This window comes from Pipistrellus hanaki (genome assembly GCF_964339955.1).
Source record: "Pipistrellus hanaki genome assembly, chromosome: 14".
NCBI lineage: Eukaryota > Metazoa > Chordata > Mammalia > Chiroptera > Vespertilionidae > Pipistrellus > Pipistrellus hanaki.
In genome coordinates this window covers 9,268,296-9,290,195 of record NC_140516.1, presented here as the reverse complement: position 1 = coordinate 9,290,195, position 21,900 = coordinate 9,268,296, and the positions used below count along the sequence as shown (strand labels likewise).

At 59.9% G+C, this 21,900-nt stretch overlaps 1 protein-coding gene across 2 annotated transcripts in view; it reads left to right on the top strand.

The window, feature by feature from the left end:
- The window catches only part of TSPAN14 (tetraspanin 14), a 50,133-nt gene extending 30,533 nt beyond the window's left edge, over positions 1 to 19,600 (top strand). For both annotated transcript variants that reach the window (XM_084904681.1, XM_084904682.1), the window contains exons 3-9: positions 10,419 to 10,469; positions 12,051 to 12,197; positions 13,224 to 13,394; positions 15,551 to 15,676; positions 16,476 to 16,520; positions 17,051 to 17,170; positions 18,069 to 19,600. In XM_084904681.1, coding sequence (XP_084760807.1) covers positions 10,419 to 10,469; positions 12,051 to 12,197; positions 13,224 to 13,394; positions 15,551 to 15,676; positions 16,476 to 16,520; positions 17,051 to 17,170; positions 18,069 to 18,140 — 732 coding nt within the window. In that variant the 3' untranslated portion in view covers positions 18,141 to 19,600. The remainder of the gene's footprint in view (positions 1 to 10,418; positions 10,470 to 12,050; positions 12,198 to 13,223; positions 13,395 to 15,550; positions 15,677 to 16,475; positions 16,521 to 17,050; positions 17,171 to 18,068) is intronic.
- The last annotated feature ends 2,300 nt before the right edge of the window (positions 19,601 to 21,900 follow it).

Genomic DNA, 21,900 nt, shown 5'->3' with positions numbered 1-21,900 from the left:
GAAGGCAGTCTCGACACAAGTGGATGAACCTTGAGGACGGACGCTGTGGGAAATGAATAAGCTGACAGAAAAGCACAAATACTGTGATTCCATTTCATTGGTGCCCCCAGAGCAGCCAGATTCATAGAAACAGGAAGTAGAATGGTGGTTGCCAGGGAGAGGGGGGAGGGGAGAATGGGGAAGTTATTGTTCAATGGGTGCAGTGTCAGTTTTGCCTGATAAAAAGTTCTATGGCCCTAGCTGGTTTGGCTCAGTGGATAGAGCAGACTGAAGGGTCCCGGGTTCGATTTCAGTCAAGGGCACATGCCTGGGTTGCTGGCTCCATCCCCAGTAAGGGTTGTGCAGGAGACAGTAATTCAATGATTCTCATAATGAATCTCTCTCTCCTCTCTTCCTCTCTGAAATCAATAAAAATATACTTAAAAAAAAGTTCTGTGGATGGTGGTGATGGTGGCATAACCCTTTGAACGAGCCGGTCCCACCCAGCTGTACACTTAAAAATGGCAGTTTGACATGATGCCACTTGCCACAGTGAGAAATGCTTACACGCCCCTGGACTCGCAGGCGAAGGAGGCAGGAGGGCCGGGAGGGGTGGTGGGCGGCCTTCTGCTCACTGGCTCCCAGAGAACTTCGCTTTCCCGCTCCCCCGAGTGAGTCCTGTACAGGCGTCATCGGATGGCGTCTGCAGAGCCAGGGTGCTTCCCACACACACACTGAGGGTGATTGGCACGGGGTCCGGTGAAGGCCTTGCCTGCATCTACTTCAGAGGAGGACTGGTTAACAGTGAGGAGCTGAGGCCGCTCCTGAGCACAGACAGTGCATGTCCAGAGAGCAGGGACCGCCGTGGCTGCCTCGGTGACTCAGAAAGCGCAGGGTCAGCTCCGGGGCCCGGCGTGCAGCCCGCTGCTGAGCGAGAGGCGCCGCCCTTCACAGTGATGGATGCCGCCAGCGGGTGAGATGCCTCCTGTGATCTGTGGTCCAAGCCGGGAAGCCTGAGGTTTACCTTGCTAAGAGAGTTAGTAAGAATTTTGCGGAACAACAGGTGTCCCAGGCAGACCAGGATGTGTGCCCTCCCCTTCCTGCCCTGAGGCAAGGCCTCCCCCCAGAGGGGGGGGGGTCGGGGGAACCATCAGTGCCTCTATGCTGGGCTGACAGATGGCCCGCGTGTAATGTTACAGCCCAAGGCCTGGTCCCAGGTCCGAGGGGATATGTCCCTCCCCTTCCGTCTCTGTTTTCTCGTGACGTGTCTTTTTGTTTTCACTGCTGAGAAGTGGTTCCGTTTTCTCTTCAAGGTTTTTTTTTTGTTTTGTTTTTTTTAATATATTTTATTGATTTTGTACAGAGAGGAAGGGAGAGAGATAGAGAGTTAAAAACATCAATGAGAGAGTCATCGATCAGCTGCCTTTTGCACACCCCCTACTGGGGATATGCCCGCAACCAAGGTACATGCCCTTGACCGGAATCGAACCCGGGACCCTTCAGTCCCCAAGCCGACGCTCTATCCATTGAGCCAAACCGGTTTTGGCTTCAAGTTTTATTTCATGAACGTTTGTAATTGCTTGGAAGTTCTGCAGGAGACACCCCCGCTGCACACCTCCCTCCTGTGCTCAGCTCTCCTCCGGCAGCAGCCAGGGCCTGCCTTCCGCGCCTCGTACCCGCGTGGAGCACGTCCAGGTGCTCGGTTTTCCTGAATGTGCTTCTGGAAACTCCCGGATTGCGCATTCAGGTTGTTTTCATTTTTTTTTATGGCCCCGGATAAGGATGTGGCGGTTGGCTTTGTGGAATACAGATTCTTCCGCGAGGGGGCGGGAGGCAGGGATGATTTGCTGGAGTCGAGTCCCAGGAGGGAGATAAATGGGTCAGAAGGTGTGTTGGTTGTTTCGATGGCCTGACGTATTCATAGTCCGGATCGTTTCTCCAGAAGGGCTGTCCCAGTTCCTAAGAAGCAGAACAGCTAATCACTGTGTGTGTGCGTGTTCTCCAGCGCCTGCGAAGGCGGAGGCCAAGGCCGCTTCACCGGAGGCTCTCCTGGCCAGTTGCTGCCTGTGGAGCTGGGCTGCAGGGCCTGGGCGCCGGAGGCTGATCCCGGGGGATTTCTGGGGAGCACTGCTCTGCGCGGGGCGCCGGCTCTGGCTCACAGGTGGTCTCAGGTCTCTGTCTGGAGTGCGTGTGACTCAGCATCGCTGCCAGCACCTACTCAGCATGGCCTGGGAATCTCATTTCCATCTTGTTCGTACCTTTCCCTCAGAAATGCGTTTTGAAAACAACACCCCGTGGAGGTGTTAATGAGACAGTAACATTTGGCCATTTCAAGTGTACCCTTGGGTGTGTTGAGAACTGGGTGCCCAGGGGACCCCCATCGTCACCCAGTGAAGACAGAAAACATGTCCCCACTTGGAAGCTGCCCTGAGCCCTCTGCAGGTCCCCCTTCTGCAGGCAGCCGCCCACCGCCTCCGGCCCGCCTCCTGCCACCGCAAAGCAGTGTGACTCGGGGATCTGCCTTCTCTGGGTGATGTTTTTTTCTGTTGTTTTTCTTTTTTAACTTCACTGATTTCTTTTGAAATAAAAATTTGTATTGATGTCTCTTATTTTTATTATCTCCTATTTTGGAATTGTTATGCTGTTTTTCTAGCATCTAAGGTAGAAGATTCGGTCATTGATTATAAATCTTTCTTTCCTAGTATAAGTATTTTATGTATATGCTTTCTGCATCCCACACATTTGGCATATTTTCATTTCAGTGGTTAAAATATACATGCATACTCTGTGTGCCATATGTCTTTTCTTTCCTCCTCTGGCTCAGTCTGACTTTCTTTTTTTCTTTCTTTCTTTTTTTTTTTTTTTTTTCTTCCAGAGGAAGGAAAGGAGGTGGGGAGAGAGAGATAGGGACATCAATGATGAAAGAGAATCATTGATCAACTTCCTCCTGTATGCCTTCTACTGGGGATTGAGCCTGCACCCTGCGTATGTGCCCTGACCGGGATCTCACTGGTGACCTCCTGATGCATGCATGGGATGATGCTCAACCAGCTGAGCTAACTGGCTGGGCTTTATTCTAGTTCTAATAGTTCATTTGGGTCCTTTTTATATTTCTCCTAGAGGCCCGGAGCACAGATTTGTGCTGCGCAGGTGGGATCCCTTGGCCTGGCCTGTGGGGATTGGGCGGAGCCGGCTCTCTGACTTTCCCCGAAGGGTCTCAGATTGTGAGAGGGTGGTTCTCGGGTGAACCCAGAATTGGGCGCCCTCCTCTCTGGTTCTGGATGCATCATCCGAGAACTGCAGCTGTCAGGTCACCCCAGTTTAGCAGCTCCTGCGTTGAGCGTCAGCCCCTTGGTGGTCAGTGCGCGCCATAGCTACCAGGGGGACATTTGAATGGTCACACGGTCGATCAGGCTTTGATTTCTCTCCTCATTCTGTTTATTTTTTCCTTTAAATCCCTGAGGCTATTTACCATATTTGTTTTAAAATCTTTGCTAATTCAATTTCCCATCATACCTTACTGGTTTACCCCTTTATTATAGGTCACATCCCCCTCCCCCCCCCCCCCCCCTTTTTTTTTTTGCCTCGCTACTAACTTTGACTAGATGCTAGGTACAGCTCTTTCACCTAAGTATTCTCCTTGTCTTGTTCAGCTTGGGCTGCCCTAACAGGGTACCCAAGGCAGGCAGGTACCCTACAGGAACTTATTCTCCCACCGTTCTGGAGACTGCAAGTCTGAGGTGAGGGTGCCAGCGTGGGCAGTCCGATGGGGACTCTTTTCCTGGCTTGCAGATGGCTGTCTTCGGGCTGTGTCCTCACATGTCAGAGTGCTCTGGCTCCTCTTCCTCCTACAGGACACTAGTCACGGAGGCCCCACCCTCTGACCTCCTCCAGCCCTAATCACTTCCCAAAACCCATCCTCCAGTGGCATCCCAGGGGTTAGGGCTGCAACTCGTGGAGTTGAAGTGGGAGCACAGCAAACATTCAGTTCCATTCATAGCCCTTCCTTACCAGTATTGTATCCTTTTAGCCTGCCACCTTTTGTTAAATATTGTGTGTAAGGTTCATTCATGCCATTGTGTGTAGTTGTAGCATTCATTTTCATTGTTGTGTGATCTTCTTTGTGGAAATGTATCCTTTGTGTCATTTACAGTTTTAGGCTATGAAGACGGGTTAGATTAATATGAAGAAACTAGAGGCCTGGTGCACGAATTCGTGGATCAGTGGGGTTCCTGGGCCTGGCTTGCAGGGTTGGACTGAAACCGGTTCTCTGACATCCCCCTGAGGGGGTCCCGGATTGTGGGAGGGTGCAGGCCAGGCCAAGGGACCCCACCGGTGCAAGATTGGGGCTGGGGAGGGACGCAGGAAGGCTGTAGGGTGTGTCCAGCCCATCTCACTCAGTCCCAATTCACTAGACCCCAGCAGCAAGCTATCCTACCAGTCGGAGTGTCTGCCCCCTGATGGTCAGTGCACATCATAGCTACTAGTCGACTGGTCAGCTGTCTGCCCCCTGGTGATCAGTGCATGCCATAGTGAGCAGTTGAGTGGCCTTAGCACATCATTAGCATATTACGCTTTGATTGGTTGAACACTCGACCAGACAACTGGACACTTAGCACGTTAGGCTGTTGTTATATAGGATCCCAGGGTTGTGGACCTGAGTTGTAGGGATGTTCCCGGGATTCACGTGGCCGGCCGAGCTGAAGGAAATCCTGTTTTGTCTCCAGCTCCAGATGGTTTCAGGGTGATAGCTGAGCAGGACACACCTGGCTCTGCCTGTTGTGCTCACAGCTTCAGTGGACACAGTCCTGCCCGTGCATTTGCGTTTCATCTGCGGCCGCTTTCCTGGTGGAGGTGCGGCCTTGGAACAGCAGGCAGAGCTGCACGCGTTCACTCCCCGGTGCGGACCTGGCTCCGCATCTCGGCTCTCCGCCCCCTGCGGTCACTGAGCTGTGCCCGCGGTGGCAGGGACGGGGCGGGGCGGCTGGGTTGGGGTTCCTCCTCTTAGTGGCTTGAGGAGCTGCTTGTCACCTCCCCTAGATAAGTCTGCCCTCCTTCCTTCCTCCCTTTCAAAGGCCTTGACACAGTCAGATTCCTGGGCGGGGCTCGGAGGGGGGGCTCTGTTATCTGGGAAGGCAGAGGCCCCGGTCTGAACCCTGGGAGTCCTGCCGCTCGGGCGGTGCTGGGCAGGGCACAGGCGCTGCTTGCTCAGCACCGCCCTTCCGGCCGGAGGAAGGCCGCTGTGTGACCCTGTGCGAGGCACCGGCTGGCCGGGCCCTGCTTCTCCCCGTGAGGAAGCTGGGCCCCAGCGTCCCTTCTGGCTCCCAGCCTCCCACTGAGAGGTGTCTCGGTTTGGACCATTTTAATGTGGGACCATTTTGAAAGGAATATTCCCTGTTCTAATAGGGCTCAGCGTGGCCACAGTCCTGAGGGCAAGGCCTCCTGACCCCACGGACACCCTGGTGTCCCCCAGCCCACTGGCCTCTGGGCCCGGCTGGGCGTGGGCCCGGCTCAGGCGTCCTTTCTGGCCGGTGTGTGATCGTTGGCTGTTCACGTGGCACGAGCATCTCTGGTGCTCTCCCCGCTCCCCAGGCCTGGAGTCAGGGCTCCCCTTCTGGAGCCGCCGGAGCCACGGGCTCCACCCGCATGACTTGGGTGACAGTTTAGACAGAAGGAGGGGTGGCTTGCTCAAGGCCACGGTGAGTTAGGGACAGAGGTGACTGTGCTAGCTTCTCCCCCCACCCCTTTCCTTCCCATCAGTCTTTCCTTGTCCCCCTTGGGAAACCCCGGAAGGCTGTTCCCCTCAACTCTGATGTGCTGTTGTCTCCGGAGACCTAAGAGACAGGTGCCTCTGGAAGGAAGGACCTTGCCTTAGGATGGAGCCTCGTGCGGGGAGGTTTCTTGGGCAGTGCAGGGGCGAGGAGGGGCCAAGTATGTGTCCCGTCCGTGGATCTGCCCCTCGTGCCTCTGCTCTGTCCCCCAGGAGGCCGGGCCGCTCAGATGGCGCCGTGCCCCAGGCTTCCGTACATCACCTGTGACACTTCCCTCAGTCCTCCCGCCCTCTGTGACCCAGGGAGGGAAGCAGGCCTAGGGGGCTCCCCGACTCCCACGGTCCCCACGCAGGTGCCCACACAGGTCCCGTCTCTAGGAAGCTGTAGGGCGGAGGATGAGGGCAGAGGGCGGAGGGTGGAGAGAGGGGGGTGGAGAGCCAGGACCCTGCCCTGTGCTGCTTGCTTGTTGGTTCAACCTTCCCTTTCTTGGGGTTACTTCTGGTTTTCTCCAGGCCCCCGGGGGGGCCCAGGGGAAGGAAGGGCTTTATGAGTGTCAGCGCCAGAGGCCGGGGGTTGCCTCCAGCGGGTTGAGCAAGGCCCTCTGGGCCCACAGGAGAGGCCCAAGTATGGCCATACACTGGAATGAAATTTCGTAAGGAACCTCACTACACCGGCAGGAGAGGTTTGGGGACCTGCACCCAGCAGGCCGGCCGGGCAGGAGCCTCCGGGGCCCAGCAGCACAGCTCGCACGGCGGGTGGGTCTGTGCGGCACCCCTGACCGGGCAGGCGGGGCCTTGTCTCTGGCGGGAAGGCTGAGGCGGGACCTCTACAGGGCACCCCCTCCCTCCCAGGAGGCACCAGCCCTGGCTGGGACTCAGCGATCCCACCACCCTGCGGACAGTGGGGTCCTTGGCTTTAGAGTCGCACAGCTCAGAAGCCCCTTGAGAAACGGCCTCACCCCTGGCCCCTTGACCGGCCCCTCCGTGTGGCCAGAGAGAAGGGATGCGGGAACTCAGGTTTGGTCTTACCTCGTGGCTGCCAGCCAGCCAGCCAGCCAGCCGGGTGACTTTGGACAAATAACCAAGTCATTCTGCACCTCAGTTTCCTTGTTTGAACAGTGGGGGTAACAGTGCCCGTGTGATGGTTATGGAAGGGCCTCTCGGGTGCTCAGTGATTAACGGGGGGCCTGGCACCGAGGGAAGGCTGGTGCTACTTGCCCCCTGGCGCTGCGGTGCGTCCCCGCGCCCTGCCTTCGGGCGGGGGAGCTGGCCTTTGTCTGGGAGGCGCGGCCTCGGTTTGGAAGAGGGACGAGGAGGGCTGCTCCGAAGCCGGGGCCGGCGAACCGGCTCTCCCGTGAGCATGCCCAGCCCCACCGACCATCGGTACGAGAGTTTGCGGCGAGCCTGGCGGTCACAGGGCTGCCCCGTGAGCTCCCAGACAGGCCACTTCCCGTCTGGCCCTCCTCAGCCAGCTCGTCTCTAACGCAGTGCTGGGCCCAGACTGTCTGCCGGGTCAGCATTCCTTAAACCCGGGTCTGACATGTGACCCCGCTCCGGCTTTCCCGGTGCAGGTTCACGTGAGTCCTTCCTGTAAGCCGAGTGGAGGCAGCGCCGGCCCTTGGTCTGCGAGCACAGCCCGGAGAGGAGAGCTGTGCCCAGTGGGGGGCGCCGCAGTCACTGGGCCCAGAGGCTGGAGGGTGGGCTTTCCTCGCCGTCTCCCGTGGAGCCAGCTGGGTAGGCTGGGTGCTGGCTGGGGCCGCTGGAGGGGATCGGATGACAGCCTCCAGGCCTAACCTGCTCTGACCCTATGTCCCCGTGTGGGGCCGGCCTCGGACCCGGCTAGCTGGGCCTTTGCCTGGCCCGCTCCTGCTTGGGGTGCATGCAGACTGAGCTAGACCCGGAGTGTGCTGGGAGGGAGCAGCAGGACCAGGGCAGGCTGCTCCGTTCCGGGCTCTGGCGACTCACACGCTCACACCTGCTCTATACCTACAAGGCCGAGTCCTCGCCAAGCTCTTGGGGTACAACCCTGAACAAACCGAAAACCTCTCTGCCCAGAGAGCTTAAACGGGAGAGACACGAGACAGGTAGCTCCTGTGGTCTTGGCTGACGGCGAGGAAAGCAAGCACGGAGGTGTCAGGATTGGGGCGGGGGGGTTGTCCACCTGGACCAGGAAAGGAGGCTCCTGAGAAGGGGACCTGGGAGAGCCTGGGTGAACGGAGGGACGGGCCAGGGGGGGAGAGGGAAGAAGGACATTCGAGGCCAAGGAAAGCGGCCGTGAGACGGGCAGAATTCAGAACTGGTGCCGGTGCTAGCGTGGCCTGGGGTGGAGTGGGGAGGGGACACGGGTGGGAGATGACGGTGAGGGTGGGCTTGGCCCTGGTGGTCCTGGTGGGCTGTGTCGAGGTGTTTGACTTTTGTTCTGAGTGAGGGGTGACGGAAGCCATTGCAGGGTACGGAGCCGTGTGCTCTGTGCTTGTAAAAGATCATTGTGGTTGCTTGGGGACCTGTGAGGAGGCCCAGGTGGAGCATGGGCAGGTGGCAGCAGAGGCAGGAGGAGAACTGGCCACGAATGCTGGAGGGAGAACTAGCGGAGGGCCTGAAAGGAGGAACTTGGAGGGAAAGAGGCACCAAGCATGCGGCCAGGCTTTCTGTCTTAGTGACTGAGTAGGTGCCATGATGTAATGAGGGCTAAGTTGTAGAGGAGCTAGCTGGGGGCGGGACAGGGGCAGGGTCCAGTTGGGGGCATGTGCAGATTGACGACTCCTTCGAGCGCTCAGGTGACGAGGCAAGTAGATGCCGAGGTCTGACGTGGAGCAGCTGTGGCTGAGCCGGGGGTGTGGTCAGCGGTGTGCAATGTGGAGGGGATGGAAGCCTGTGAACCTCATCCAGAGAGCTGGGGCGGGGCAGGCCTGCGCGGGAGGACCGGCAGACTTTAGAGAGCTCTGAGGGGGAGGAGGGGGAGGAGGAGAAGGAGGGAGGGAGGGGGGAGAAGAAGGAGGAGGAGGAGGAGGGAGGGAGGAAGAAGAGGAGGGGGAGGAGGAGGAGGAGGAGCAGGGGGAGGAGGAGGGAGGGAGGGGGAGGAGGAGGAGGAGGAGGGAGGGAGGAAGAAGAGGAGAAGGAGGAGGGAGGGGGAGGAGGGGGAGGAGCAGGGGGAGGAGGAGGGAGGGAGGGGGGAGGAGGAGGAGGAGGAGGAGGAGGGAGGGAGGGGGAGGAGGAGGAGGAGGAGGGAGGGAGGGAGGGGGAGGAGGAGGGAGGGAGGGGGAGGAGGAGGAGGAGGAGGGAGGGAGGGAGGGGGAGGAGGAGGGAGGGAGGGGGAGGAGGAGGAGGAGGAGGGGGAGGAGGAGTGACAGGGACGATGCCTGGGAATGTGCCTCGTGGCCCAAAGCTGAGTGGTCTGTGGAGACGGAATGACAGCTCCTTGGAGACCAGCTGAGGGCAGCCTCCACGCCCAGCGGTGGCCGGAGGGAGTGAGACCCGGGGCTCGGGGTGGGGGAGCCTCCGGGCCCCCTGGGCAGTGACGCTCACCTTCAGGCTCACTGACCCCTGAGCCTGGGGAGAGGAGGAGGCTGTGCGCCCTCCGCCCCCGTTTGGCATTCTTTGTGGCCCGTGCTCCCCTCAGTGAGGTGGCGGATGGTCCCGCTCGGCTTCTTCACTCGGCCACAGGCTGTGCGGGAGCCACCGTACGGAGGCTGAGCCGGGAGCTCCCTCCGAAGGGGGCATGCCCACCTCTCTGAACCGCCTGTGCTGCCCAGACAGCCAGGGCTGCTCTCCGGGCCTCTCTTCCCTCCCAGGCGGCGTGGGCGGCGTGGTCAGGCCGCCCTGAGGCCGGAGGATCCGCATGGGAGAGGTGAGAGCCACGGACACCCTGGCTCTGCTCTTTCCCACGAGGACCTGGGGGACGGCAGCGAATGCCAGGCGGTGTGAGGAGTGAGACAGCAAGCAGGAGGCTGATAACTGCGGCCAGGAGGGCTGTTTCCCTCGGGAAAGTCCTCCCGTTCAGGAATCTGTGGGTGTGGGGGGCGGGGGTACACCTGAGGCAGCCTGACCCCAGTGGGTTCCTGCAGGTGGCTTAGCTCAGGCCTATTTTAACAGTAATGAGGGCCCCAGCCTATCCCGAGCACACGTGTGCGGGGGCTGGGGGGGAGGGTTTGGGGGAGTAGAGGAGAGGCGAGAAAGCTGCTTGAGTCTGTCCAGGCCTGAGGCCTGAGGCCGGAGCCGGGTGGGCTGGTGCCAGGCTGTGCTGCACGGAGCCTGTGGGGGCACCTGGGCGATGTCGTAACACAGACCGCACTGAAATGGGGTGCTTGTGGGATGGGGGTGCTTGTGGAAGGGGGTCCGCAGCCGGGGCCTGCCGGCTCTGACTAGTGTATTGGCCGGGCAGTGTGTTCTGGGACCTCTGCCTCCGAGTGGAGCCGGGGGCTGAAGGAGTTTGCTTAAATGCTCAGGGAAGGTAGCTGTGGTTCTCAGAGCCTTGTTCTGGGGTCCACACCCTGTCATCTGCAGGGTCCCGGGGCCCTGATCCACCAGGATGGACATGAGCCATTGCCACTCCTGCTGGCCCTATGGAGAGTCCATTCATGGTACTCTGAGGAGTCGGTTCATGATGCTATCTTCCAACCTAACTCTCTCTCTCCCTCTCTCTCCCGCCCTTCCCCCCACCCCTGCTCAGTTGGCTGGAGTTGCCTTCCTCGGAGCCGGACTGTGGGCATGGAGCGAAAAGGTGAGTGTGGCTGTCACTGGGACCCTGAGCATCGGCAGCCAGAGCCAGGCTGGTTCAGCGTCCACGGTCCCTTCCTCCCCGACAGGCATTTCCGTGCCAGGCCGTGATTTGCAGTCACCCATCTTTAGGGAGTTCTTGGATGGAGGCGGGTGTGTGGGTCCGGAGCCTGGAGTGGGCAGGGGCCGGGCTGGGGGCCGGGTTTTGAGCCCTGTGAGTGTGGAGAGTCCTTTTCCCGTTCCCAAAGCTCCCGGTCGCCCTGGGTGGTTGGCAGCTGTGTCCGGCAGGTCTGAGCCTCTGGGAGCAGGAGGTCCCTGTGTCTATTCCTGAAGCTCTGTCCTCCCCCAGAAAGACTTCAAACCGGGGAGCAGGGCTCTGCTACCAGCCCTGTGGGCAGGGGTCCTGGGCCTTGTGCGCCTCCTTGCGCAGCCCGTGGAGGCAGGTGAGAGACAGGCTCTGACTCTCCAGGGCAGGGCAGTGGGAACTCTGGGGACCTTTTGCTCTGTGGGCGGGCGGGTTTTGGGAGATGGTGAGGGCTGAACCAGGCCCTCGTAGCAGGGGAGAGAAGGAACAAGGCCCCGCAGGCCGGCAGGGAACAGTGGGGACTAACATTTTACCTTGAGCCTCTGGCCCAGGGCTCTCTTTCCTCAGTGGAGCCTCTCTAGAAGGTGGAGGTGGAGGATCGGAGGGCTTTCTTGCCTTAGGAACTGGAAAAGCCCGCCTTTGGGTTTGGACCCCTTCATGGTGGCCTGTGAACCCCTAAAGGGCAGGCGGGAGCTGAGGTGCACTGTCCCTTTGTCCTAGTGGCCTGGAAGCAGGTGCAAGCCATAGCCCATAGCGCCACCGTGTGGCCACCTCTGGAACAGCAGCAGCTCAAACAGCAGAGCCTGGCGCTTAGGCCTGGTTGCCCAGCTGGGTGGCCTGGTCTGGCTGCTGTTTTCTCCTTCCTCCTTAGAATCCCACAGAATTGCTGTGTCTGTTTTGGTTGCCAGGAATCTCATGTGATTTTATATTTAAATTAGTTAAAATAAAATACAAGTTAAAATTCATTTCTTCAGTTCCCCTGGCCGTGTTTCAGGTGCTCGGTGGCATCAGTGACCAGTGCTGCCATGTGGACAGGCAGCTATGTGTCTCAGGTGCTCGGTGGCATCAGTGACCAGGGCTGCCATGTGGACAGGCAGCTATGGCACCGTCACCACAGAGCTCCAGGGACAGCTGCCTTCCTGGCCTTGCTGCGTGTTCCCACGCCGAGGCCCCCTTCCTCTCGGCACAGTGGGTTCTCCGTCAGTTGAGTGCAGTCAGTTGCCAGATGTGGAGGCCAGGGCGAGGCTCCGGCTCCGCGTGACCTGACCACAGGTCCCAGGGCCCCTCAGGGCTCCCCTCACCCAGGCCTGGGCGGAGACCAGGGGCTGAGGTGGGCAGGGATCTGCTGGGCAGAGAGGCCTCTAGGGGCAGGAGGGCAGGGCCACACGCTCCCTGGCTTGCCAGGCAGGAGCCTGTCCTCACTCCGTTCCGTACACAGCCCAGCCTGCCGCACCAGGACTGTCTTTAGGCTGACCCCGCCCTGCTCTCTGCTCCTTTCAGGGGGTGCTGTCCGACCTCACCAAAGTGACCCGGCTGCATGGCATCGACCCGGTGGTGCTGGTGCTGGTGGTGGGCGTGGTCATGTTCACGCTGGGGTTCGCCGGCTGCGTGGGCGCCCTGCGGGAGAACATCTGCCTGCTCAAGTTTGTGAGTGGCCCGGGGGCAGGGGGGCGGGGGGGGGGCTCCGCGGGCAGGCTTTTCCTTACCGGGGCGCTGGCAGCAGCTCTCACAGCCTCCGTGGGCCCCGGTGCTGCCGCCCCAGGTGGTGAGATTCCAGGACACAATCCACGGAGCAGGCTCCTCCTCCCAGGAGAGAAGTTGCCCCCCCCCCCCCCAGCTCCCAGGGGACGAGTCTGCGCCACGCCCTCCCCTCTTGCCTTTTATCTTCCTCCCCCAGTTCCAGAGGAATTGTTTGTTTGCTGCTCACCCCTGCCCTTCCTGGCTGAGAGCAGGAGGTGCTGTCCGTGAGTCAGTGAGGAAAGCACTTCCCTCCTCCAGGGGGTATTGCTTGTGCTGGCGGAACAAGTCACGGGAGTTTAGCTTTCTATTTAGAAGCTCTCTTATTTTGAAGTGCATTCCGTTAAATAGCACCTGAGGGGGACACGCCAGAGTTGTGTTTTACAACATGCTATTTGTTGAATTCATTAGACCAAGCAAGCTTCCTCTTTCCTGAGCAAAACACGTGTGGTTTTTCCTAATTTTATTTTTCTTAAAAGCGTTATGTTTTGTATCTTGCTTCTGTGTGAAGGGAAATTCCATTTTGGAAGTCCTGTGTGCATGTGTGCATGTATGTATATGTGCATGCATGCTTGTTACCCTCTGTCCTAGGCTTCAGGAAGGCCAGTGAACATGGTGGGAGGGAGGCGTGTGGACCTTCTGGCGCCAGCTCTGTGCCGTTGATTATCCTACATACCGACTGAGCGGTGCCGAGCCCGCCAGGAAACTCACCGCCCTGGGTGAGGTCTGTGACCTCAGGCAGCCTGTGTGAGCCTTGGCTTCCTGCAGAGGAAATGGCTGACAAGTTGGTTTGGGACTTTCTCAGTATCTGTCCGGTGGCTCTCTCACCAGCAGTGCGTGGTGAGGGGAGGGATGAGCTAGTGATGCAGGTGGGGAAGGCCAGGCAGGGCCGGCCGCGGGGCGGGGTGGTGACTCCCGCTCTCGTCTCGTCCCCAGTTCTGCGGCACCATCGTGCTCATCTTCTTCCTCGAGCTGGCCGTGGCCGTGCTGGCCTTCCTGTTCCAGGACTGGGTGAGGGACCGGTTCCGAGAGTTCTTCGAGAGCAACATCAGGTCCTACCGGGACGACATTGACCTGCAGAACCTTATCGACTCCCTTCAGAAAGCGGTAAGTCCGCTGCGGCGCCCCGAGAGTGCGTGCTTCCGGGCAGGCGTCTGTGTGCTCTCAGGAGCCCGGAGCGTGGGGCTCGGAGGGCCGCCTCTGCCGCTGGTCCGCTCGGCTCTGCCTACTCATGGGTGCTGGGCAGTCAGGCTTCTCTTCGTGTGCCCTCTCCCCCTTTGGTTTGGGCAGGCAAGTCCAGCTGTGCCGTGGCCACCTTCCCCCAGGAGCCCAGTCCTTCGGGGCCCAGACCTCTCGATCCCTGCCCATGCAGGTGCTGCAGCCCCCTGGGCACTGTGGGTACCGAGGGCCAGGCCTTCCCCTCCCCAGTCACGTGACTCACTTTCCGGCTATTCTTGTGTCCTTCCTCCAGGGACCTTTCCCTTCCTGTCTGAGAGGACTGCGACCTGGAGCAGGTGGAGGGTGAGGGGTTGGGGGGGCGCGGTTGCCTCAGCAGCCCAGCCCAGCCTTCCCCTAGCTGGCCTCGCCCCGGGCCGTGCCCTTACCTGGAGGCCTGGACGGAGGACCACTCCCTGCCTCGCTGGCCTGTTAGCGGCGGCTCCTGCATGATCTGTGCTCTGTGCTCGGCCAGAAAGCCTGCTTCTCAGGCACTTTTGTATGGAACACGTTAGTTCTGGGAGAAAATGAGCAAGGAGCATTAAAAATAACTGTGCTCTGCTCCTACTATTTACCAACACGTGTTGTTTGCCTTGTTTCACGGATCTCGGGATAAAGCCAAACCCGGTCATGTGACCAGAGAGCCTTCCTTGTGCAGGGTTACCTGTGTGAGTCTGTGAAAGTCACCTCGCCCAGCCATTTGCTTTTCTTTCTTTTTTAAATTTAACCAAGTTTTGTTGATAAAAATGTACAGCTGTGGGCCTGTTCCTGCATCTTCACCAGCGGCGGGGCCTCCCCCACCCCCTGGCGTTGCTGGTGTAAGTTATTGGCTCTGGGCTCAGAAACAAGTTTACTGAATCCTGTCCTGGGAGCTCCCGCTGGGCTGCCCTGGCCACGGAGCCGCGTTCTTCTGCCTCAGAGACAGCGGCCAGGCACAAGCTGATAATAGCTGGGAGCCTCTTACGGTTTGTCCTGTGCTGCTGTCAGACAAAACTGGGATATTAACCTTCCCGGACTTGGCCTCTGGACCACGTCTTCCTCTTGGCCTTGCCCCAGAGCAGCTCACTGGGCCTTTGTTTCTTGGCCGACTTTCCCGCAGCTCCTCCTTGTTGTCCTTGGGCAGCAAGCAGAGCTCCAGGGGCAGCTGCTGCCCGGCTGCCTCACAGGATCCATCCCAGCCACTCCCTGTCTTCTCACTGTGTCTTTCACCAGCCTCGCGTCTCCTCTTTGCATTTCCTCGCTCAATGGCATCGAGCGGGCTGCTGGCTCCCCCCCACTGGCCTGGAACATGGTCGTTTCTCCCTTGTCTTCCTTTCCTTTTAAAAGTAGAATGTCCCTGAGGTTCCCAGTGAATTGTGAAACCTCCTCCTGGTGAATATCATGTGATCCTTAGAGCAGCTGGAGTCACGGAGGTGGGGGTGGGAGGTGGGCTTTATCAGCACATAAGAACCCAGCAGCCGGGGGGGGGGGGTGCTGTGGTCACGGCCACCCCTGCCGTGGCCACCCCTGCCGTGGCCACCGGGACGGGGCTGCTCCTGGACGGCGCCGCCAGGCACGGTGCTTCCCACAGGGTTGGTTTTACACTTTCAGGCAAAGGGGGTTCTCTCGGTAGCTGCCCCGGGTGGCGGGGTGGCAGGATGGCAGGGTGGCGGGGTAGCTGTTCTTGTGGGAGTAGGTGGGCCTGCGTGGGGGAGGAGGGGGAGGACCACACCCGTGTGCAGAGGGGCCTCCGAGGTCAGCGAGACCCCAGCTGTGGACCGAGGTGGGAGGGGAGGGAATGCTTGAGGTGGAGGAGGACCAGAGCGGGGCCTCTGCCCTGGGCCAAGGCGGGCCACGCGGAGCCAGTCTGTGGAAGCCAGGGTGTGGCTGCAGTTCCCTTCGCAAAGGGCTGCCTGGCACGTCGCTCGGCATCTCTGTGCCGGTGACGGCCGGGGCTGCCCTCCCCGGTGCAGCGGGGAGAGGTGCGCTTAGCCATGTGTGTGCCAGGGAGAGGTGCCCTGTGATGGCGGCCAGGCCGGCCGGAGCCTCACAGCCTGTCTTTGCTGCAGAACCAGTGCTGTGGGGCGTACAGCCCGGAAGACTGGGACCTCAACGTCTACTTCAACTGCAGCGGCGCCAGCTACAGCCGCGAGAAGTGCGGCGTGCCCTTCTCCTGCTGCGTGCCCGACCCCGCGGTGAGTGCTGTGTGCTCGGCGCTCGGCTCCCTGCAGGCGGACGGGGCCAGGCTCGCCTTCCGGGCTCTCCTGCATGCCCACTGGCTCCAGGTTCCGGGAGAAGCAGGAGAAAAGCAGGATTGTTCTCCCCGAGGGCTCGGACCTGGGTGCTGGGCACGATGTTCCGAGTGTACGCAGCCTGGTCTGCCCTCTTCCCTCTCCCTCCACAAGGGAACGCTCAGTCCTTAGAGAAAGCCCTCTGGCGCTGTGGGTGGCACTGGGGTGGCAGAGCACGCTGCTCTGTGGTTCCTCATTCACCTGCTTTCATTCCCAGCCACAGCCCAGCCCGTGGTGGTCAGAAACCTGGGAAGGAGCCGGGAGAGTGTGCCGGGGCTAAGCCTTCACAGGACGTCCGGTGACCACAGGCCTGGTGCTGCTGCAGGGCTGGCCGCCTCCCTGCTGAAGGGCCGGCTCCCAGCACAGGGCCGGCCAAGCCGGTCAACAATGTTTCAGCAGCTTATAAAATGGTTGAAAAATTTAAGGAGGATAATATTCTGTGACACGTGAAAATTATGTGAAATTTGAACCTCGTGTCCATACCCCACGTTCGACTGAGCGGTAGCCGCCCGTCGTGCTTATGTTGGCACTGGCTGCTTTCCTGCCACGTGGCCACAGCTGCACGGGTGCCCTTCGCCCGGGAGGACGGCGGCCAGGCTGGGATGGGTGAGGGGTTTGCGGTGTTTGGCTGTGACTCTTCCAGAGCCTCGACCACCAGCTTCTCAGGGAACAAGAGTGACTGATGTTTCTGCTTTTCTTGCAGCAAAAAGTGTTGAACACACAGTGTGGCTATGACGTCAGGACTCAGGTGAGAGCCCCGGTCGCTTCGGTCCTCTGGTTTGCCCCCGCTGCGGTGCAGCTGGAGAGGGGGGACGAGGGGAGGGGAAGCTCCGGGGCTACCTGAGGGGGGGGGGGGAGGCAGTGGCCAGCGCTCGCGCCCGGAGCAGCAGTGGCTGTGATTTCAAGCCCTCAGAGCTGTAGTCACAGAACTTCACAGTTGCTCTATTATTGGAAAGAGAACAAAGGTTTTGGGGACAAAGTCTACATTTTAAAAGAGATTTCTTGGGGCCCAGGGGTGTCTGTTATTTAGGGGCTCAGGATGCAGCTGCAGGAGCTCCTGACTCGGTCCAGCTGCCGATTGGAGGCCATGGGGCAGCGAGGAGGGAGGCGGGCCAGGCCTCGGGGGCTCTGTAGGCGAGGCAGGTTATTGACACAAACTGCCCGAGGCCACATTCTTTCTGTGTTCTGTCTGCCTGGGCACCGCTCCTGCCCCCGAGGGGCCCTGTGCAGGGGGGCCCATCGGGTCCTGGCTCAGGGGTCTGTGCTGTGTTCCTGCAGCTGAAGAGCAAGTGGGACGAGTTCATCTTCACGAAGGGCTGCATCCCGGCGCTGGAGGGCTGGCTGCCGCGGAACATCTACATCGTGGCCGGCGTCTTCATCGCCATCTCCCTGCTCCAGGTCTGTCCCTGCCCCCGCGGCTGCACCTGCTCCGTTCACCCAGACTCCACGGGGGGAAGGTGGTGGTGACCAGGGGCAGTGAGATTCGGGGGAGCAGCCTGGCGAGAGTCTGATGGGAGAACGGGCAGCAGAAAGTCAGGGATTCAGGGAGTCAGAGCTGTTTTCCCGGCGTGCCCAGAGCTGGGGCAAGCAGGCGCAGCCCCCAGCAGCCTCTGGCACCAGCCTCAGGGGCTGCCGTGCTGTTAGGTCTGGAGATGCACCTTTTGGAAAGCGCTGGCTCTGGCCTGGCCGTGAGGAAGATGTCTGAGGAGGGCGTGGGGCCGCCTGCCGCTTCCCACACACGCCTCCCTCCCTCAGCAGCAAGGCACCTGATCTCAGCAGAAGGCTGGGAGACAGAAGCATCCAGAAAAGGAAAGAAAACATTTACTTGCAAAGCGGGCAAAGGAATCAGCTCATCAAATACAAACCACGAGAATGGAAAGGGGAGATAAAAAGTAGAACTTCTGAGGAGGCCAGGGTCACGTTTGTCTGTTCCCATCAGCCTTCCCGGCCGGGGTCAGGCCGCCCTGGCTTTCTGTGGAGTCAGGTTTATAGGGCTCGGTCAGGAGTCACTCTTTGCGAATCTGAGCCAATCAGGGGGAGCCTGTCTTTTTCTTTGTTGAACCCTGGGCGCCTCTGGTGCCTGCTGTTCGCCCCTTCAGGGCCAGGGGTGCAGCCACACAGCTCGGGGCTCGCCATTCACTGTAGGCTGGTCTCGCTTTGCCCCCCGGCCCGCGGTTCCTCCTGCTGTGTCCTGTGTCGGGCTGTGGTGTGCGGCACCCTCATCGCCCTGCCCACGGGGCCCACACCCCCTGTGTCCCACGCTGACGGCTGCTGCCTCTGCCGGCCTTCGTTTCAGATATTTGGCATCTTCCTGGCGAAGACCCTGATCTCAGACATCGAGGCGGTGAAGGCCGGACATCACTTCTGAGGAGCCCCGTGTGGAGGCCAGAGCCCTCCATGTCAGCTTTATGTCCGGAGGGAGCGGAGCGGCCGCCCTGCCGGAGCCAGCACCGTCCTCGGCATCAGCGTGGGCGACCTCTGACCCTGCTTGCTGGTGCTGAAGACCCAGGGCCTCCTCTTCACCCTCTGAACGGAAGGAACTTGTGATGGGGCTCCCTGCGGGGTCAGCCCAGAGACAGAACAGTGGAGGTGGAGGTGGCGACCGAGGGACCGGCTCCTGTGGCTGCCGGAAGGCTGGCGGGGCCTCCTGGAGCCCAGTGTCTGCAGGCCCCTGGCCCCTCTCCACCCCTGACGTCGGTGCTCGCCTTTGGCCGCCGTGTCCTCTGCGAGTGGGACTTGGGTAGGGGACCAGCAGCACGAACGGGCTTCTCGGGAGGACAGGGCATCAGGTGGACCTCGGAGGTTGGCAGGGTCTGCAGGATCCTCGGCCGTGTCCAAGCGCAGTAAGCCTGAGCCAGTGCGTGGAGCGGTGCGGTGAGCCCGGCCTTCTGCCCTCCCTCCTGGCCAGCCCGGCCCAGAGCTGCTCCAGGCTCCTCAGCATCACGCCCTGGAGGCTCAGGCCCCGGAGGCACGAGGGACTGAGGCGGGGCTCTTCTCCGAGACTCGCTTTCCTTTTCTTAACGCGTGTAAATAGTTTATTTATAGGGGCCAGAATGTTCTCACTCCATCTGCTTCCTCGGGCATTCTCCCCGAGCAGCCTTACACTGTGTCTGGGACTGAAGCCATCCCTCCCGTTCCTGTGAGTCTCAGAACCAGCCCCGCCCGCCAGCTGCTCCTCCATCCCCAGACCAGGCGCCCCCGCCGCACCACTGCCCTCCGCTCGGCCGTACTGTCTTCCGGTCTTGGTGCTACTGAACCTGTCACCTGGAAGCTGAATGTGACCCCTCCCCTGCGAGGCCGGGAGCCCAGCCAGGGCGCCCGCACCTTCCCCGGCCCTCCGGCCACACGAGAGGAGCTCCCTGCAGAGCTGGCCGGCCTCTGCCCGCCCGGCTGCCGCTGGGAGAAGCCGGGACATTGTGATGGTAACTTCTGAGGTGACTCCTTTCTCCCCGACCGGGATCCTGTGGCCACGCCGCCGCCCTCCTGCCGGCTGCGCGGGGCTGGCTCTCGGAAATGAAATCGCCGTGTGTGCGGAGCCCGAAGGAGCGGTGGGCGGCTGCGGCTCGGGTCCTGCTCCTCCGGGCCGGGTCCTGTTCCATCCCCGTGGTGGACGGAGGCCGCCTCCGCCTGGTGGGCACGCGTGCCGCTGTGGGTAGCTGGTGGGTGTTTGTTGATGATACTGTTATAATGTCTCTCTCTCCCCCCCCCCCCTTTTTTTTTTTCCTACAATTTTCCCTGTAGACTAGGGGAAGAAGAATGCTTGCGTTTTGGGACGTGTGATGCTTTTCTTTGACTGCCAAGCTCTTTTATGGAATATATCTTTATAATAACGCTGTGGTTCTGGTGGTTCTTGTCTGGGTCACATCACATGGCACAGGCAGGATCCGCAGCTGCCAGGTGCAGGGTGTGGCGGAGCAGACTGGAGGGCGGGGGTGAAGGCACCCATCATGGGCACTGTGTGATCTGAAACGCGCTGTGTCGGGTGATTTAAGATGGCTGTCCACCGTGGAGGTTACCGCTGGCGCCGGCAGCTGGCGGTTAGCTCTGCCTGCGAGAAGCCCGGGGGAAGAACTTGACTTTGGAGGCTAGAGGGTCAATCTGTCCTGCCACAGGTTTGGGTCAGTCTGTCCTGCCCCAGGCAGGATGGTCCAGGCTACGTGGCTGGGGCATGGAGTTGGGCCCGGTGCCGGCTGGCCTCTCTGGCGGGGTCGCTGGCAGGCCCTCCTCAGCAGGCACCTCTGAGCCGCCTGCCTGGGGAGGTGGAGGCCCCTGGCCTTCCCTGTTGGGGTGTGGGCACCAGCAGCTCCTGGTCCCGTTTATTCAGGCAGACCTGGAGGACAGACCTTCACAGACCACAGCCCAGTTCTCCGGGAAGTCTAGTGCTGGGTTTGTTTTCCAGTTAGTTTATTAAGCATGGAGCCATTTTTAGCCACCTCATTGGACTCTGAGTAGTTATATGAGAACAGAAAAGAAGCCTAGAATAAGGGGTACACATGTGGGGTCCCCAACAAGCACGGGCTCTGTCTGCACAGAGCCTAGGCAGCTGTTTGGTCACCCCCCACCCAGCTTCCCTGGGTCCCCACCCACCCCTGTCCTCCTAGCTGTTTACAGAATGTCCTACAGCTCATTCACTTCCTTCGGCTCAGAGCGCCCCCCCGGGGGCCGCCGTCCAGGGGGCAGCCCGCGGTCACGCTGCCTCAGGACTGACCGCACACATGAGTGACGCTGGCTCTGTGCCAGGAGGGAGTGCGTACGGCCCAGGTAACAGAAACCCGGTTCAGATGGTCTGAACAATGAGAGGAGGGTTTTGGCTCCTGAAACTGGAAAGTCCAGAGGTGGGGTGAGTTTCGGGCTTGGTTTGATCTGAGTGGCTCGGTGACGCCAGCAGGATCTGGTTTCCCATCTGCTGTGCCTCCCACGGTGTCCCCATCACCCCGGGCAGAGGGGAGCCCTCCGCGGACAGCCTGGGGCCTGTGGTGGGCAGCATGTGGTGCGGCCCCTGTGCGAGTCCGTCCACTGAGCCGGGTGGCAGGGCAGCAGCTCCGTGGAAGGGGCCAGGCGCCGGGAGGCCGCCAGCCGCTGTTCTACTTCTGTGGGTGGATGTTTTGCTCTTTCCAGCAGTTATAAAAACCCAATAGACCCAGCCAGTGTGGCTCAGTGGTTGAACGTCCACTGATGAATCAGGCGGTCATGCATTTGATTCTGGGTCAGGGCATATGCATGGGTTGCAGTCTCGGTCCCTGTGGGGGGTGTGCAGGAGGCAGCCGATAGATGATCCTCTCATCATTTATGTTCCTCTCTCTCTCTCTCTCTCTCTCTCTCTCCCTTTCTCTCTGAAATCAATAAAAATATGACCCCCCCCCCCCCAAAAAAAAAAACAAACAAAAAACAAACAAAAAAAACACCCAATAGTATTTTGCTATTGGAATTACTTCCTAGGAAGGTTTGTAAGAAAAAATTATTATTATTATTATTTTGTTAATCCTCATTGGAGGATATTTTTCCTATTGATCTTTTTTTTTCCTTTTTTCTTTTTAGAGAGAGTGAAAGGGAGGGAGGGAGGGAGGGGAGGAGAGCGAGAGAAATATCAGTGTGAGAGAGACACATCTATTGGTTGCTTCATGCACACGCCTGACCAGTAAGTGCCCTTGACTGGGAACTGAGTCTGCCACCCTTCTGTGCGCAGGCCGGTGCTCTAACCACTGAGCACACTGGTCAGGGCAGTTTTTAAAGGAGTTCTTTCTGAAGGGTGGGCTTATATTGCAATGAATGGGTACTCAGGGCTGGGCCATAATTGGTCTTTGGTGACATTGCCCTGAGCATCTTCGATATACAGGCTAATTCTGGGCCTAAGGGGTGACCTACAGCAGCACAGACTCCACAGGGAGGCAGAGCCAGGCGGGCAGGGCGCCCAAGCTCTCCGCCTTTGCCTGCGGGGATGGCTGGTCACGAGCACAGTGGTTTAGAGGCACCCTCTGTGTAATAAGGACACGACTCAAATCCATGCAACCCTGAGGTTGTCGAGGGAATGGGCTGCAGAGTCTGAGCGGACACAAGCTGGCACCTGCCTGCTGGCCAGGCTGCAGGTCCAGGGGGTGGCGCCTGTGTCCTCGAGAAGCCTCAGGCCC